General features: G+C 46.4%; 1 protein-coding gene across 4 annotated transcripts in view; it reads right to left on the reverse strand.

Moving 5' to 3' along the window:
• The window catches only part of DSTYK (dual serine/threonine and tyrosine protein kinase), a 61,309-nt gene that overhangs the window by 17,070 nt on the left and 29,758 nt on the right, over nucleotides 1–14,481 (reverse strand). For all 4 annotated transcript variants that reach the window (XM_002717566.6, XM_008268524.5, XM_089312099.1 and 1 more), the window contains one exon: nucleotides 4,470–5,130. In XM_002717566.6, coding sequence (XP_002717612.1) covers nucleotides 4,470–5,130 — 661 coding nt within the window. The remainder of the gene's footprint in view (nucleotides 1–4,469; nucleotides 5,131–14,481) is intronic.

Genomic DNA, 14,481 nt, shown 5'->3' on the forward strand with positions numbered 1-14,481 from the left:
AGAGGAAGCTCCTGGCTCCTGGCTTCAGATTGGCACAGCTCTGGCCATTGTGGCTAGTTGAGGGGTAAACCAGTGGATGGAAGACCTTCTTTCTCTCTGCCTCTCCTTCTCTCTCTCTGTAACTTTGACTTTCAGATAAATAAACAAACCTTTATAAAATGTTTTAAAAAAAGAAAGCTCTCTAGGGAAAAGGCAGGATGTAGAAGAATATATGAATGTGAACTGGATCACTGGGGGTAATACCCTCCCACCTGAATTAAGGGCCATATGGGTGTCAGTTTGAGTCACTGCTCCATTTCCAATCCAGCTCCCTGATAATGCACCTGGGAAAGCAGCAGAAGATGGCCCAAGTGCTTGGGCCCCTACACCCATGTGGGAGACCTGGAGGAAGCTCCTAGCTCCAGCCATTTGGAGAGTGAACCAGCAGATGGAAGATCTCCCTCTCTCTCTGTGTGTCTCTCTTCTCTCTCTGTTACTCTTTTAAATAAATAAACAAATCTTTAAAATAAAATAAAAACAAAAACCACTAGAGAATCTGGCTGTACAGGGTAAGTATTAGCGCTCCTCTAGATCTACAAATCCTTGTCTTAAGGATAAGCAGAAAGGCCGAGAACAAGTAAGAGTCAGACACAGTTGTGCCCAATAAGCAGCCATCTAGGTAAGCGGATCCACAAGTCCACAATGAAGTTAACAGAGCCAGACATTTGATCTCCTTGTCCCCAGTTACTCCCATGCCTGTCCAGCTAATCACTATATCCAGGCACCAAACACAGTCTGCAGGACACAAAAGACCAAATCAAATATTCCTCTTTTAAAAAGTTAATTTGTTACTTATTTATTTGAAAGGCAGAGATAAAGGGAGAAAGAAAGAGGGGAGAGAGAGATGTATATTCCATCTAATGGTTCCCTTCCCAAATGCCTCCAATAGCCAGGGCTGGGCCAGTCCAAAACCAGAACTTGGAATGTACCAGGTCTTCCATGTGGATGACAGGGACCCAAACCCTTCAGTCAACATCTGCTGCTTCCCAGGGCACACATTAGCAGGGAGCTGCATTGAAAGTGGAGCCAGGACTCAAACCCAGGGGCTCTACTATGGGATGTGGGCATCCAGGCAGCATCTTAACCACTGTGCCAAACATCTGCCCCCAAATAGTCTACTGAATGCCCCTTTTGTCATGTGCGCTATGACGCTGGCATTGAGTTCCGGGGTCTTTAATTAAATATTGAGAAAACTTCTTTGGATTTCTACTATAGATGAGCATTCCTCAGCAACTCCTCCCTGTAGTGGGAACTCACAGGAGGTATATTCAGTTTTTTTTTTTTTAATTAATTAATTAGGGGCTGGTGCTTTGGATCAGTGGGTTAACGCCCTGGCCTGAAGTGCCAGCATCCCATATGGGCGCTGGTTCTAGTCCCGGCTGCTCCTCTTCTGATCTAGCTCTCTGCTATGGCCTGGAATAGCAGTAGAAGATGGCCCAAGTCCTTGGGCTCCTGCACCCAGTGGGAGACCTGGAAGAGGCTCCTGGCTCCTGGTTTCAGATTGGCTCAGCTCCAGCCATTGCAGCCATCTGGGGAGTGAACCAGTGGATGGAAGACCTCTCTCTCTGTCTCCACCTCTCTCTGTAACTCTTTCAAATAAATAAAATATATCTTGAAAGGCAGAGGTACAGAGAGGGAGGGACAGAAAGAGGGGGTAGGGGAGAGAGAGAGAGATCTTCCATTAACAGGTTTACTTCCCAAATGGCTGCAACAGCCAGATCTAGGCCAGAACAAAGCCAGGGGCCAGGAACTCCATCCTGGTCTCACACATGGAAGGCAGGAGCCCAAGCACTTGGGCTGCCTTCTGTACCTTCCCAGGCACATTAGCAGGGAGCTGGACTGGAAGCAGAGTGGCCTTGAGCTGGTGCTCTGATATGGGGTGCCAGTAACACAAACGGGGGACCTTCTGCACCACAGAGCTGGCCCCTCTTGGTTCATTTTTAAAAAGACGTATAAGAAATCAGGCATCCTATGCTTGCTAAAGTCAGCTCTATTTCCTTTGTGTTGATCAGTGTGATGTAGCCGAAAACACCATTCCCACTCACTCGTTCTCCAAAGATGTACTGGATAGAAGAGCCTGTGCTATTTGCTTCAAGGGACAGGATGGTGAGTAAGCCCCAGACCCAACTCCCCTACAACTCCAGGATTTTAGAAAATAGCCAGAAGAACATAAATAACCATTATGAAAGTGGAAGGTGAGCTAGGCCAGAAACAAGTTACAGATGAAAGGCTGTGGGAGTTCAGAGGAGTATTTGTGGGAGTTGTCATTTGTCCAGAAAATTAAATACTTCATGAAAAACAGCATCTGGGAGAGGCCTCCATAGGTAGGCAGGATTTGGAAATTCACAGACAAATAAAAGACATTTCAAGGTTTTTTTATGATTTATTTTATTTATTTGAAAGAGAGAGGGAAAGACAGAGAGGGAGAGATATCTTCCATTCACCGGTTCACTCCCCAAATGACTGCAATGGCTGGGGCTAGGCCAGATCAAATCCAGGAGCCAGGAGCTTCACCCAAGTCTCCCACACTTGGAGCCCAAGCACTTGGAGCATCTTCCACTGCTCTCCCAGGCCATAGCAGGGAGCTGGATCGGATTTGGAACAGCTGGGACTCGAACCAGTACCCATATGGGATGCTGGCACTGTATGCAGCAGCTTTATCCACTACATCACAGGGCTAGCCCTGATAAATATTTATTTTAAAAAGGACAGAACAGACCATCACAGATAGATACCAGATACAATACAACTAGACGTGGTGACAGGGAAAGAAGCCAGGTGAAGACCATGCTGAGTGAGGTTCTGCAGGTGGGTGCGAGGATGAAGGTGGCACCCAGACCTGGGAACAGACTGGGAACAGAACGGCATGGAAATGGAAAGTGGGGGCTGAGGAATCCCGCTGCCTAGACTCAAATCTTGCCTCACTGTTCACTCACTTGTCTAAGCTTAGTTTCCTCATCTAGAAAGTAGAAATAAGCAGAATCCCCCCAGGGAGATTTTTGGAAAGGAAAAAAAAAAATGATGCTGGATATCATGTCAGAAACCTGCCTGGGTCTGGAAAGGTCTTTCCCGGCCTGAGCACCGTGTTTTGGGAAAGCCTCCACGCTGATGTGGGCACATACTCACGACTCGGAATCCAAGGCTAACTTGCAAACTACTTCAACCAGCAGGTAGTCGAGCTAACATTCGTGCACAGAGGTTTACTCTGTGGTCAGCAGACAAAGTCAGCAGCGTCTAACCCTTAGACACCAGCAGTTTTGTTCAATTTCGTTAATAGCCATTTGGGAAGAACAGGGTCTGCCCAAAAAGTTAAAAACATTACTTGGGGAAATCCTCCTAGATTAGATTTCAGAAGCAGCATAAAAAGAAAATGAGGGGTGGTGCTGTAGTGTAGCAGGTAAAGCCACAGCCTGGGATGCCAGCATCCCATGTGGGCACTGGTTCAAGTCCTGATTGCTCCACTTTTTTTTTTTTTTTAAGATTTATTTATTTGAAAGTCAGAGTTATACAGAGAGAGGAGAGGGAGAGGGAGAGGGAGAGAGAGACAGAGAGAGAGAGAGAGAGAGAGGGAGGGAGAGAGGGAGAGCCAGCCTTCCATCCAATGATTCACTCCTCAGTTGGCCGCAACGGCCGAAGCTGCACCGATCCGAGGCCAGGAGCTTCTTTCAGGTCTCCCACGTGGGTGCAGGGGCCCAAGGACTTGGGCCATCTTCTATGGCTTTCCCAGGCCATAGCAGAGAGCTGGATTGGAAGTGGAGCAGCCGGGTCTCGAACTGGCGCCCATATGGGATGCCCACACTGCAGGCCAAGGCATTAACTTGCTGCGCCACAGCACTAGCCCCTGCTCCACTTCTGATCCAGCTCTCTGATAATGTGCCTGAGAAAGCGGCAGAAGATGGTACAAGTGCTTGCGTTCCTGCCACCCACATGGGAGACCAGACAGGGTTGCAGGCTCCTGGCTTTGACCTGGTCCAGCCCAGCCATTTGGAAAGTGAACCAGTGGATGGAGGATCTCTTTCTCTCTCTGTCTCTGGCCCTCTCTCTGTAACTCTGCCTTTCAAATAAATAAATCAGTCTTTAATAAACACTTGCCATGCCGAAGGAGCAAGGATTAAGGCATGGCTTAGCAACATTCTTCAAAGCATTTCTTCTCCAGCTCCTTGAGGTACAGAAAATGAAGATTAGAGAACTATTAGGATGAATTTACTGAAAGCTGAGCTAATGGGCCTCTTCAGGGAAGTGTCTGACAGCAAGGCCAGGCCCCCTGAGCTAAATGTTTTAAAATGGGCTCCTGCTGGTAACAGGGAGGCAGATGACATTACCCTGAGGTCCCTTTAACCTTAAGAGTCAATGTACTCAATTTCCAGCTAGAAAAAGAGCACTAAAGACTCCTGCAGCCCCAGGACCCAGCCACGCTTTCGGGAGCCTACCTTTAAACTCCATGTTGGCAGCATCGTCTAGAAGCTCCTCCTTCATGGTGTTCAGCGTCTCAACAATCATATCCTTCATTTCCTCCTGCTTCCGGTTGGCAATATTCATGAGTGATTCATATAACTCATTCTCCTTTTTTCGAGTGTATTCCAGGCGTTTGGGAGTGATCTGCAGGTCCCGCTGCATGTCAAAGGCCTGGTTAATGAAGACGTCGAGGCAGTGGCAATGCACCAGGTTCAGGGCCGTGGCTGCGTCCACCAGGCGGGTCTGTAGCACCTGGTGAGAGAACGTGCTCAAGTGTCGCAGCTTCTCAGTTTGGTCCACCAGCATGCTCTGGGGTCTCACGTCCTGGCTGGGGGACACACAGTTCCAGGCACTGCTGCTGAGATAGCCCAGGTCAGTTAGCTGGCGGTAAAGTGGTGCTCGCTCGCCCTCCGTTCTGCTGGAGGCGTCTATTATCTCCGGCTTTGGCACTTTGAAAAAGAACACGGGAAAGGAGAAATACTTTCGGATTTCCTGAAGCTCTTGCTCGTCCCTCTCGGAGAGTTCATCCTTGTGGAGCGCATAGGTTATCACAGGCAAGAAATCATTCACCAAGTCACCCAGAACATCCACTGTGGGCCGGAGGCCTTGGCACGGTGCTACCACGACATCCACTTCCTGGAATGGGAAGGGGGTCACATCAGCACCTCAGGGTCAGAACCAAGCCTTGCCTCCCCACAATTCTACAGAGACCAAAATCCGCATCTATAATGGCGCAGTTAGACTTCAGTATGCCCCAATTATCTGTCCACCTCCTTGCCTGGTTAGCAACATACCCTGGAGGAGCCTATGGAGGCAGGCACTCATCCAGAGACACTAAAAAAAAAAAAAACCAACCAATTAAGTGGAGAGGATGGCAGTCCCTTTAGCCATTTCAGATAGAAAGAATATTTGGTCCCAGCCTTTCCTTGTTACTTGGGAATTCCCACTGATTCCCTTTGATGAAGAGCTAAGACAAAGAGTGAGAGAAGGTAACTGTCAGGAAAATTATCAGACTGGGGATGAGTCTGCTGGGAACATTCCTTCCCCTCCTGAGCCCTCCCCAAACATCCCATCCCCACTTTTCTGAAGATTTATTTATTTATTCGAAAGCCAGAGTTACAGAGAGAGAAGGAGAGGCAAGAGAGAGAGAGATCTTCCATCCACTGGTTCACTCCCCAATTGGTCGCAACAGCTAGAGCTGCGCCGATTGGAAGCCAGGAGTCAAGAGCCTCCTCCAGGTCTCCCATACGGGGGCAGGGGCCCAAGGTCTCAGGTCATCCTCCAATGCCTTCCCAGGCCATAGCAGAGAGCTGGAATGGAAGTGGAGCAGCAGGGATTTGAACTAGCGCCCATATGGGATGCTGGCACTGCAGGTGGCAGCTTTATACACTACACCACAGAGTGGGACCTCCATCCCATCCCCACTTTTCTAAGCTGGCTCACTCCCAGGCATCTTTTAACTCTCAATGTGCATGTCGTGGCATACCCCACAGAGACCTTCCCAGGACACAATCCTAAACACTCTTTAATTCCTCCTTCTTCATGTTCATCACATTTTTAATTTACTTATTTACAAATTCCACTGAGGGCAGGGACCACATCTACCTTGTTTATTACTGCAGCTGTAGTGCCTTCCACATAGTCAATCTCAACCTTGTGGAGCAAGCAAACTAGAAGCCCCGTTCACCAAATACAACTGTCCTATTCAAAGAGTCTGCAGGTGGCCTCTAGTCTCAGCCATGTAAGCCTCTACATTTTGGGGAAAGCAATGTCCTTGAGAGATAGGGGCTGCCAATATGTGGGTGGGGCTTCCAGGAAAGCTCTTTGGGGAGGGTTGAGTCTAGCAGGAAGTACGCCCTTCAGCCTTGCCCTTCTTCTTTCCTGGGGTGCAGATGTGACAGCTAGAGCCACAGTGGTCATCCGGAAGACCTTGGCAAACCTGAGGGTAGAAGTCAGCACTAAGGATGATGAAGCAAAAAGAGAGGATCCTGGGTCCCTGAAGACTGTGGAGCTGCCCCACCAGCCATCAGCTGACCAGCTTCAAACCTTTTTATGTGAAGGAAAAGAAATTAAAATTATCCCATTTTCTATAAGCTCCAGATTTAGTTGTTTGTTTGTTCTTTATGATCTTTTACACACAACAGAACCCACTCCTAACTGATACACTCAAGTTCCTAAAGTGAATTTCCTGGCCAGTGCTGTGGTGCAGTGGGTTAAGGCCTTGGCCTCCAGCACCAGCAACCCAAATGGGTGCCAGTTCAAGCCGCAGCTGTTCCACTTCTGATCCAGCTCCCTTCTAATGCTGCCTGGGAAGGCATTAGAGGATGGCCCAAGTCCTCGGGGCGCTGCACCCACATGGGAGTCCTGGAAGAAGCTCTTGGCTCCAGGCTTCGAATCAGCTCAGCTCCGGCCATTGCGGCCATCTGAGGAGTAAGCTACTAGATGGAAGACCTCTTTCTCTCTGTGTCTCTACCCTTTCTCTGTAACTCTTTCAAATAAATAAGTAAATAGGGGCTGGTGCCGCGGCGCAGTAGGTTAATCCTCCACCTCTGGCGCCGGCATCCCATATGGGTGCCGGTTCTAGTCCCTGCTGCTCCTTTTCCAATCCAGCTCTCTGCTATGGCCTGGGAAAGCAGTAGAAGGTGGCCCAAGTCCTTGGGCCCCTGCACCCACATGGGAGACCAGGAAGAAGCTCCTGGCTCCTGGCTTTGGATTGGCACAGCTATTTGGGGAGTGAAGCAACGGAAGAAAGACCTTTCTCTCTGTCTCTTCCTCTTATGGTCTGTAACTCTACCTCTCAAATAAATAAATAAAATCTTTGACAAGGAGAAAAAAGAAAATAAAATGAATTTTCAGAACAATCTTTGATTTGTAAATAAACCTCCCCAGGTCTGTTTCCCAGCCTGTGATTTCTGCTTCTTTTCTGAGCAGCTCCAAAGCACGGAGGACATGTACTTCTATCCACCGCACAGGCTGTTCCTCTACCTATGAGACTCTCCACTGTGGCTGGCATTCCAGAGGAAAAGGGTAGACTGGGGACTCAAACCTGCATCACCACCACAGGCACGCAAACTCCTGCTGTCTCAAAAGCAATCCTGCAGAGAACTCTTGCATATTTTCAAAGAGTTTTAAGAGAACTCAACATAAATGATTAAGTTTATGTCCCTAGGTTGAATATTTCCTTTATCTGAATTATAAAACATACACAACCTTGTTTCTTCCCTTCCAGGTTCACATTCTGTTTGCATCCATTACCTTATGTGAGCAGCAGAGATCTGTGATCAGAGAATTTTAAAAATAACACCTGGGACCTTTTCTTTTTGGACATTCTTCTCTAGGTAAATCAGAAAGGACCAAGAAATGTCAGCCCACCATACCTAGGATCTCTTTTCCACTGACCCTGAGACTTGGTGTGTTCTGTTTGTTTTTTAATCTTTTCCATTTGTAGAAAATCACAAAGGTCTGACCTTCTTTTCAACAAAAAGTAAGCTCTACTCTCAGGTAGGCCACCTGACTTTCATTTGGCTGGCCACGTGAACTCCACAACTAAAAGTGTTCCTACCATCTCACCATTTGTAAGTAGAGCGACCACTGCATAATCCGCCTACTTTTCTCCCAAGCCTAGGCCACGAGAACGTGCGCTGTTTGTTTCATCTGCGCCTAAACTGCACGGACTGTTTGCTGCTGGGAAAACCAGTCTGACACTCATCTTGCCGTTCAAAACAAACCTTCCTGCACTCCCCTGAGTCATACACGCTGCAGGATGAGTCACTTCAGAGAGGCATATTCAAAAAGTTGTAAAGAAATGGCAAGAACAGAACATAAAATTGCATAAATGCCAATGCTATTATCACATATAATAATTAGATAAAGGCTAAAAGGAATCCCAAGAGATGAAAGAGTTACATTAAGGTAGAGAATTATGGGTAGAAATTATTTTTATATTGCAAAGCTACCCTAAATGCATACATTTTTAAAAGGTATTAATCAATCAAATTAATTATAGGAGGAAAGCCTAAATATTTAAAACCAAAGCTAAGTACTATTTAGAAAATCATCAGGGATAGTTTTGTTTGCTTCTTTATTTGGTGGATTTTATTAACATTCTAAAATATACTTTCAGAATCATTCTGTGTGTGCTGCAACAGGATCATTGGCCAGAGCTGCCAAGTCTATAGGTGAAACAATACCTCTGTGAGAGTGTAGCTGACTTGATTTGCTCATACATGCAAATTCATAAAAAAAACCACACCCACAGATCCAGGGGTTCCTAACAGTAGGATATGGCCTGACATATTGGAAAAAAGCAGTCCACTCTTAAATATGCCTTATAATAAACAGCAATGGACAGAAGACAGGGAACAAGCTCTCTCTGCTCCCTTCCCCAGTCCAGGAGCTTGGGCCGTTGGTCTCACTCACTGCTCTATCATGACTGTCAGAAGACAAGCACAGAGCTGCGGCTGAGACCCTGGCAGTGGTACAAATGAGACTGGAATGTGCTATGCAATTCTGCAACACTCACAGTGAAGGGATGACTCATGCCTGACGGTTACAAACAAAAAGGGAAGCCAGCACTGTCTCCTGGAGACTGGGAGTGAAAAACTCATTTAGAGAGGATGAGCCAGAGCTGTACTGCGCCCTATTACAGCTACCTGAGAGGGAAGTCTGACCTCAGTCTGTCTATTTCATGGAAGGCTCCAGCCCTTCCTGGCAATCAGAACAATGACCCTTGCTTAGTTAGCATCTAACAAAGACATGTGGAATGCATTAATGAAGAAATGACGCTTTTCCTACTTGTTCAGAACGACTTTCAATCAGCATATGTATAATTTTCTATCTTTCAACTTTTACCCTACACGTCGATTTGGAATTGCTATTTGCCTCTATTCCAGAATGCTGTGAATAAGCAGTTTGCCCCTAACTCAAGTAAAGAAAAGGAACCTCAGGGAATCAGGATAGTATCCCACAATTCCTATTTCTAATCACAGTGAATTCCTAAAGAGATTTTTCTTGAAGAATGCATTCTGCATAAATCCATGGAATTTATAGAAGTTGATCTGTTAACCATCACTTTTCTTGACAGGATTAAGAGAATAAAACAGAAAAGAGATTAACTACTCTGCAAACATCAAAAACATGTTTTTTATTTTGTTTATACAAAATGATACCATTTTACATGCCAAGGAGCAAGCACGCAGTCACCGAAGAAGACTGATGGCTTTCTGAGAATGCTGGCTCATATTGGCAAAGACTCCTTACTTTATAGCTCCTCGAACATTACTGAACCTCAATGAAATGGGTGGACACCATGGCACAGCAGGTTAAGCCATGGCCTGGGACACCCACGTCTCGTATTGGAGTGTCTAGTTTGAGTCTCTGCCACTCCGCTTCTGATCCAGCTTCCTGCCAATGTGCCTGGGAGGCAGCAAATGATGACTCAAGTATGTGGGTCCTTGCCACCCAAGTGGGAGACCCAGATGGAGAGTTCCTGGCTTCTGGTTTCAACGTTGCCCAGTCCTATCTGTTGTGGGCATTTTCGAAGTGAACCAGCAGTCTCTTTCTCCTTTTCAAATAAACAAAAATAAATAAGTGAACTTTTTTTTTTTTTAAACAGGCAGAGTTAGAGAGAAAGACAGAGAGAAAGGTCTTCCTTCTGTTGGTTCATGGCTGCCATGGCTGGCGCACTGCGCCAATCCGAAGCTAGGAGCCAGGTGCTTCCTCCTGGTCTCCCATGCGGGTGCAAGGCCCAAGCACTTGGGCCATCCTCCACTGCCTTCCCGGGCCACAGCAGAGAGCTGGACTGGAAGAGGAGCAACCGGGACAGAATCCAGCACCCCAACCGGGGCTAGAACCCGGAATACCGGCGCTGCAGGTGGAGGAATAGCCTAGTGAGCCGCGGCACCGGCCAAGTGAACATTTTTTTAAAAACTCAATTAAGGGGCCAGCATTGTGTAGAGGGTAAGCCACCGCCTGCAGTGCTGGCATCCCATATAGGTGCCCATTCAAGGCTGCTCCACTTCTAATCCAGCTCTCTGCTGTAGCCTGGGAAAGCAGCAGAAGATGGCCTGAGTACTTGGGCCCCTGCACCTACATCAGAGACCCAGAAGAAGCTCCTGGCTCCTGGCTTTGGATGGGTGCAGCTCCAGCCATTGTGGCCAATTGGGGAGTAAACCAGAGGATGGAAGACCTTTCTCTCTCTGCCTCTCCTTCTCTCTGTGTATCTCTGACTTTCAAATAAATAAAATAAATCTAAAAAAAAAAAAACCACCTCAATTATAATGGCTGAAGATTATACTGACGATTCAAATAGAAAACAGTTACACGGCCAGCACTGTGGCTCACTAGGCTAATCCTCCACCTGCAGCGCCAGCACCCCAGTTGGGGCGCCAGCCCTGTCCTGGTTGCTCCTCTTCCAGTCCAGCTCTCTGCTGTGGCCCGGGAAGGCAGTGGAGGATGACGTAAGTCTTTGGGCCCTGCACCTGCATGGGAGACCAGGAGGAAGCACCTGGCTCCTGGCTTCGGATCTGTGCAGCGCCAGCTGTAGTGGCCATTTTGGGGGTGAACCAACAGAAGGAAGACCTTTCTCTCTGTCTCTCTCACTGTCTAACTCTGCCTGTCAAAAAAACAAAAAACAAACAAACAAAACAATTACAAACTTAGGCAAAAGCCGGTAGGTAACAGGTAAATGTCTTTGCTTTCTCCACTGTTCTGAAGCCTCAGGTTTATATCAAACAGAAAAGAACTCAGCTACATATAACAGTCCTGCCCTTGACAAGCCACTTAACAAACACGGCCGCACTCCTTGTCCCCACAGCCCAGCTTTCCTTCCTTCCACGTATCCTCCCTTGCATGTCCACAGGGTACTTGGGAGTTTTTTCCTATTTCTCTTTTCACAGGATTGATGCTTTCTTCATTTTTATATGGTTCCCTGAACTATCACTCTTAAACATTAACCATATATTAAGGAAAATACCTTTCTATTCTTTTTATATTTTAGAAAATAACTTAACTCTTGATAGAAATACCCTCCAATGGGGAGATGTAACTGAGTGGGTTTCTAGGCTATCAAATGCTCCATCAGAGATCAGTGTGAAGTCGACCCAAAGCTTTATTCCAGCAGTCATCAGAGTACAAACACAAGCTTATCCCCCTACCTAGTAACGGCATCAGGGTGTAGCTCCAAGGCCAGACAAAAGACCTGGAACAAACAGACTCAACCAGAGCCCTAAATCAGACAAATGGAACATGAGATTACCATATATACATTACACATACATACATATATATGTATTTATATAGATATAGATATAGATATTTACAATCCCCACAACTCAGACGCCTTTAAGGATCTTCACTATCTTCCCTGTGTACTGCAGAGGCAGGTAGCAGACAAGTTGACAACAATGTATTGAATATCCTCTGCTCATTTTGCCCTGTGAACAGTCAGGCACCCAGATATCCACAGACGCAGATGAAAGTAGGAATCAGAAGCTTCATTCCCTTACCACCTCCTAGATTCATCGAGAGAGAGATAAGGAGCAGGCTTTATGGCAGCAGGTGAAGGTGCTGCTTGGGACACCTGCATTCCACATCGGAGAGTCTGGTCTGAGTCCCACCCACTCTGCTTCTGATCCAGTTTCCTGATACTGCATCCTGGGAGGTAGCCTATGACGTTCAGGCACTTGATAGCTTGGGGCCCCTTCCACTCATATAGGAGAACGTAAGAGGATTCTGGGCTCCTGGTTTTGGAGAGTGAACCAGCAGATGGAAGATCTCTCTCTCTCTCTGTCACTCTGCCTTTCAAGTAGATTAAAATAAACATTTTTTTAAATGTAATTGTCTATTCAAGTTATAAAAAGGAAAAAAAAAAAAACAGTAGGAACAAGAAGAGGAAAAGAAGAAGGAAGACTCTACCTTCTAACTTTTACATACAGCTGTTTTGTTTACCTTCTCCTAACATGTCCCTCCTTTAAGATAAACGGAAGTCAGGATGAATTATGAACGCTGTATCTAATAGGAGAAGAGTAATAACTGCAAGTAAGCTGCAACAGAAGGACTGAAGCTCGACCAACAGGAGGAGTCCCTTTGTGGATGGCTGCCAGGGAGGCCTGGTGTCTCCAGGACACTGCGTATTTGCTCACAGGATGGAGGGAGGGGCTGATTATGTGCAGACACTGTGCTAGGTGCTTTACATATAAGCTCTCACTTTAGCTTCACGTCAAGCATAAAATGAGCCCACGGGGGAAGCCTAGATGAAGTTCTGGTCTCCTGGCTTTGGCCTGACTCAGCCTTGGCCATTGTAGCCATTTGAGAAGTGAAGCAGGGGATGGAGGGTTGATCTCTCTGTCTCTTTCTCTCTCTCCTTCTCTCTCTTTCTATCTCTTCCTCTACCTCTGTAACTCTGCCTTTCCAGTAAAATAAGTCAATCTTTCAAAAAAATTAGACAAATGAAGGCACAGAGCAGCTGGCATTGTGGTACAGCAGATTAAGCCACAGATTACGAGGCCAGCATCTCATATCAGAGTGCCACTCCAAGTCCCGGCTGCTCCATTTCTGATCCAACTTCCTGCTAATGTGCCTGGGAGCCAAGAGAAGATGACCAAAGTGTTTGTGCCTTTGCCACCCATGTAGGAGACACAGAAGGAGTTCCACGCTTCTTCTTCAGCCTGGTCCAGACTTGGCTGTTGCAGGCATTTGGGGAGTCAATCAGTGGATGGAAAATTTCTCTGTCTCTGTCTGTCTGTCTCTCTCTGTTGCTTTGCCTTTCTAACAAGCAAATCAGTAAATATTTAAAAATAAAATAAATGAAGGCACAGAGTCACACTGCTAAATGTAAAATGAAGACACGAATCCAGGTCCACTGTACCATATTTCAACAGTCACTGAAAGCCCCACTGTGCGTCAGGCTCTACACGATCGATCCAGTGTTAGGGAAGCTCTTAAAGAAGAATAAAGGACGAACAAGATGATTTTCAAGACCCTAACAATCCTGGAATTTCAAATTAAAACATATATGCTAGCCACAAAGCAAAGGTTCTGCTATGAAATAAGATAATATCCTCCAATTGGTTGAGATATCAAGAGAGAAGTAAAACAAGAATATTTTAATAGCCCCAGAGCTTCTGCCTGTTGGCAATATTTCAACTCGAGTTTCTGAATGGGAGATTTTTTACCTGAGCTGCCCTCTACTCAAAGAGAAACACAAACCCCTGACAAGGCGGAGAACAGAAAGCAAGCCACGTGGTGCAGAAGAGGGCAGACAGGATCCAAGCAGAGGAAAGAGATAAAAGAAAAGATTGAGACTGTAATAAACTAGCTCAGATTCTTTTCCCCAAGAGCTAACCCAGAAAGGCCAAAGATGACTCACTGATGGCGGAGTGAGAAGAGACATCAGCTTCTGGCTGTTCTTTTAAGGGACTGCAAGGCTACCGCAGGGAGCACGGGGATTAGAACAACAACTCGCCTCCAAAGCACAGACACCCTTAACAGGCATATGGACCTGCAACTGGCACTGCAGGTTTCTCCGGCAAAGAGCAGTGCATGCGGGATGGCTCCATGTCACTGTCTGTGAAACGTGTGTCAGGGGAAGCTGAACGAGGTGTTAAATGTACTAAATCCAAAGAACACAGGACTACTGCCTGTGAAGAATTTATCATTCAGTACTCGCCTGAACTTTCCACCTCCTTCTAAACACATCACTTCTGTTTCCTTTTGCCCCATAAAATAATGCTTTAATTATACATGTAGAATATCATTCTTTATTTCTCTTATCTATAGTACCCATCCTTGTTTCTTTTCCCTTAGAATAACTGTTTTTGACCTAATTCCCTACACTCTCTCCTACCAACAGTGTCTTCTTGCCCTAAGGACCTTACCCAGTCTTTTTCCCTATTTCTTTCTTTTTTTTTTTTTTTTTTGACAGGCAGAGTGGACAGTGAGAGAGACAGAGAGAAAGGTCTTCCTTTGCTGTTGGTTCACCCTCCAATG

This window comes from Oryctolagus cuniculus, chromosome 13, assembly GCF_051225735.1.
Source record: "Oryctolagus cuniculus isolate XC-2025 breed Fujian yellow rabbit chromosome 13, ASM5122573v1, whole genome shotgun sequence".
Classification (NCBI taxonomy): Eukaryota; Metazoa; Chordata; class Mammalia; order Lagomorpha; family Leporidae; genus Oryctolagus; species Oryctolagus cuniculus.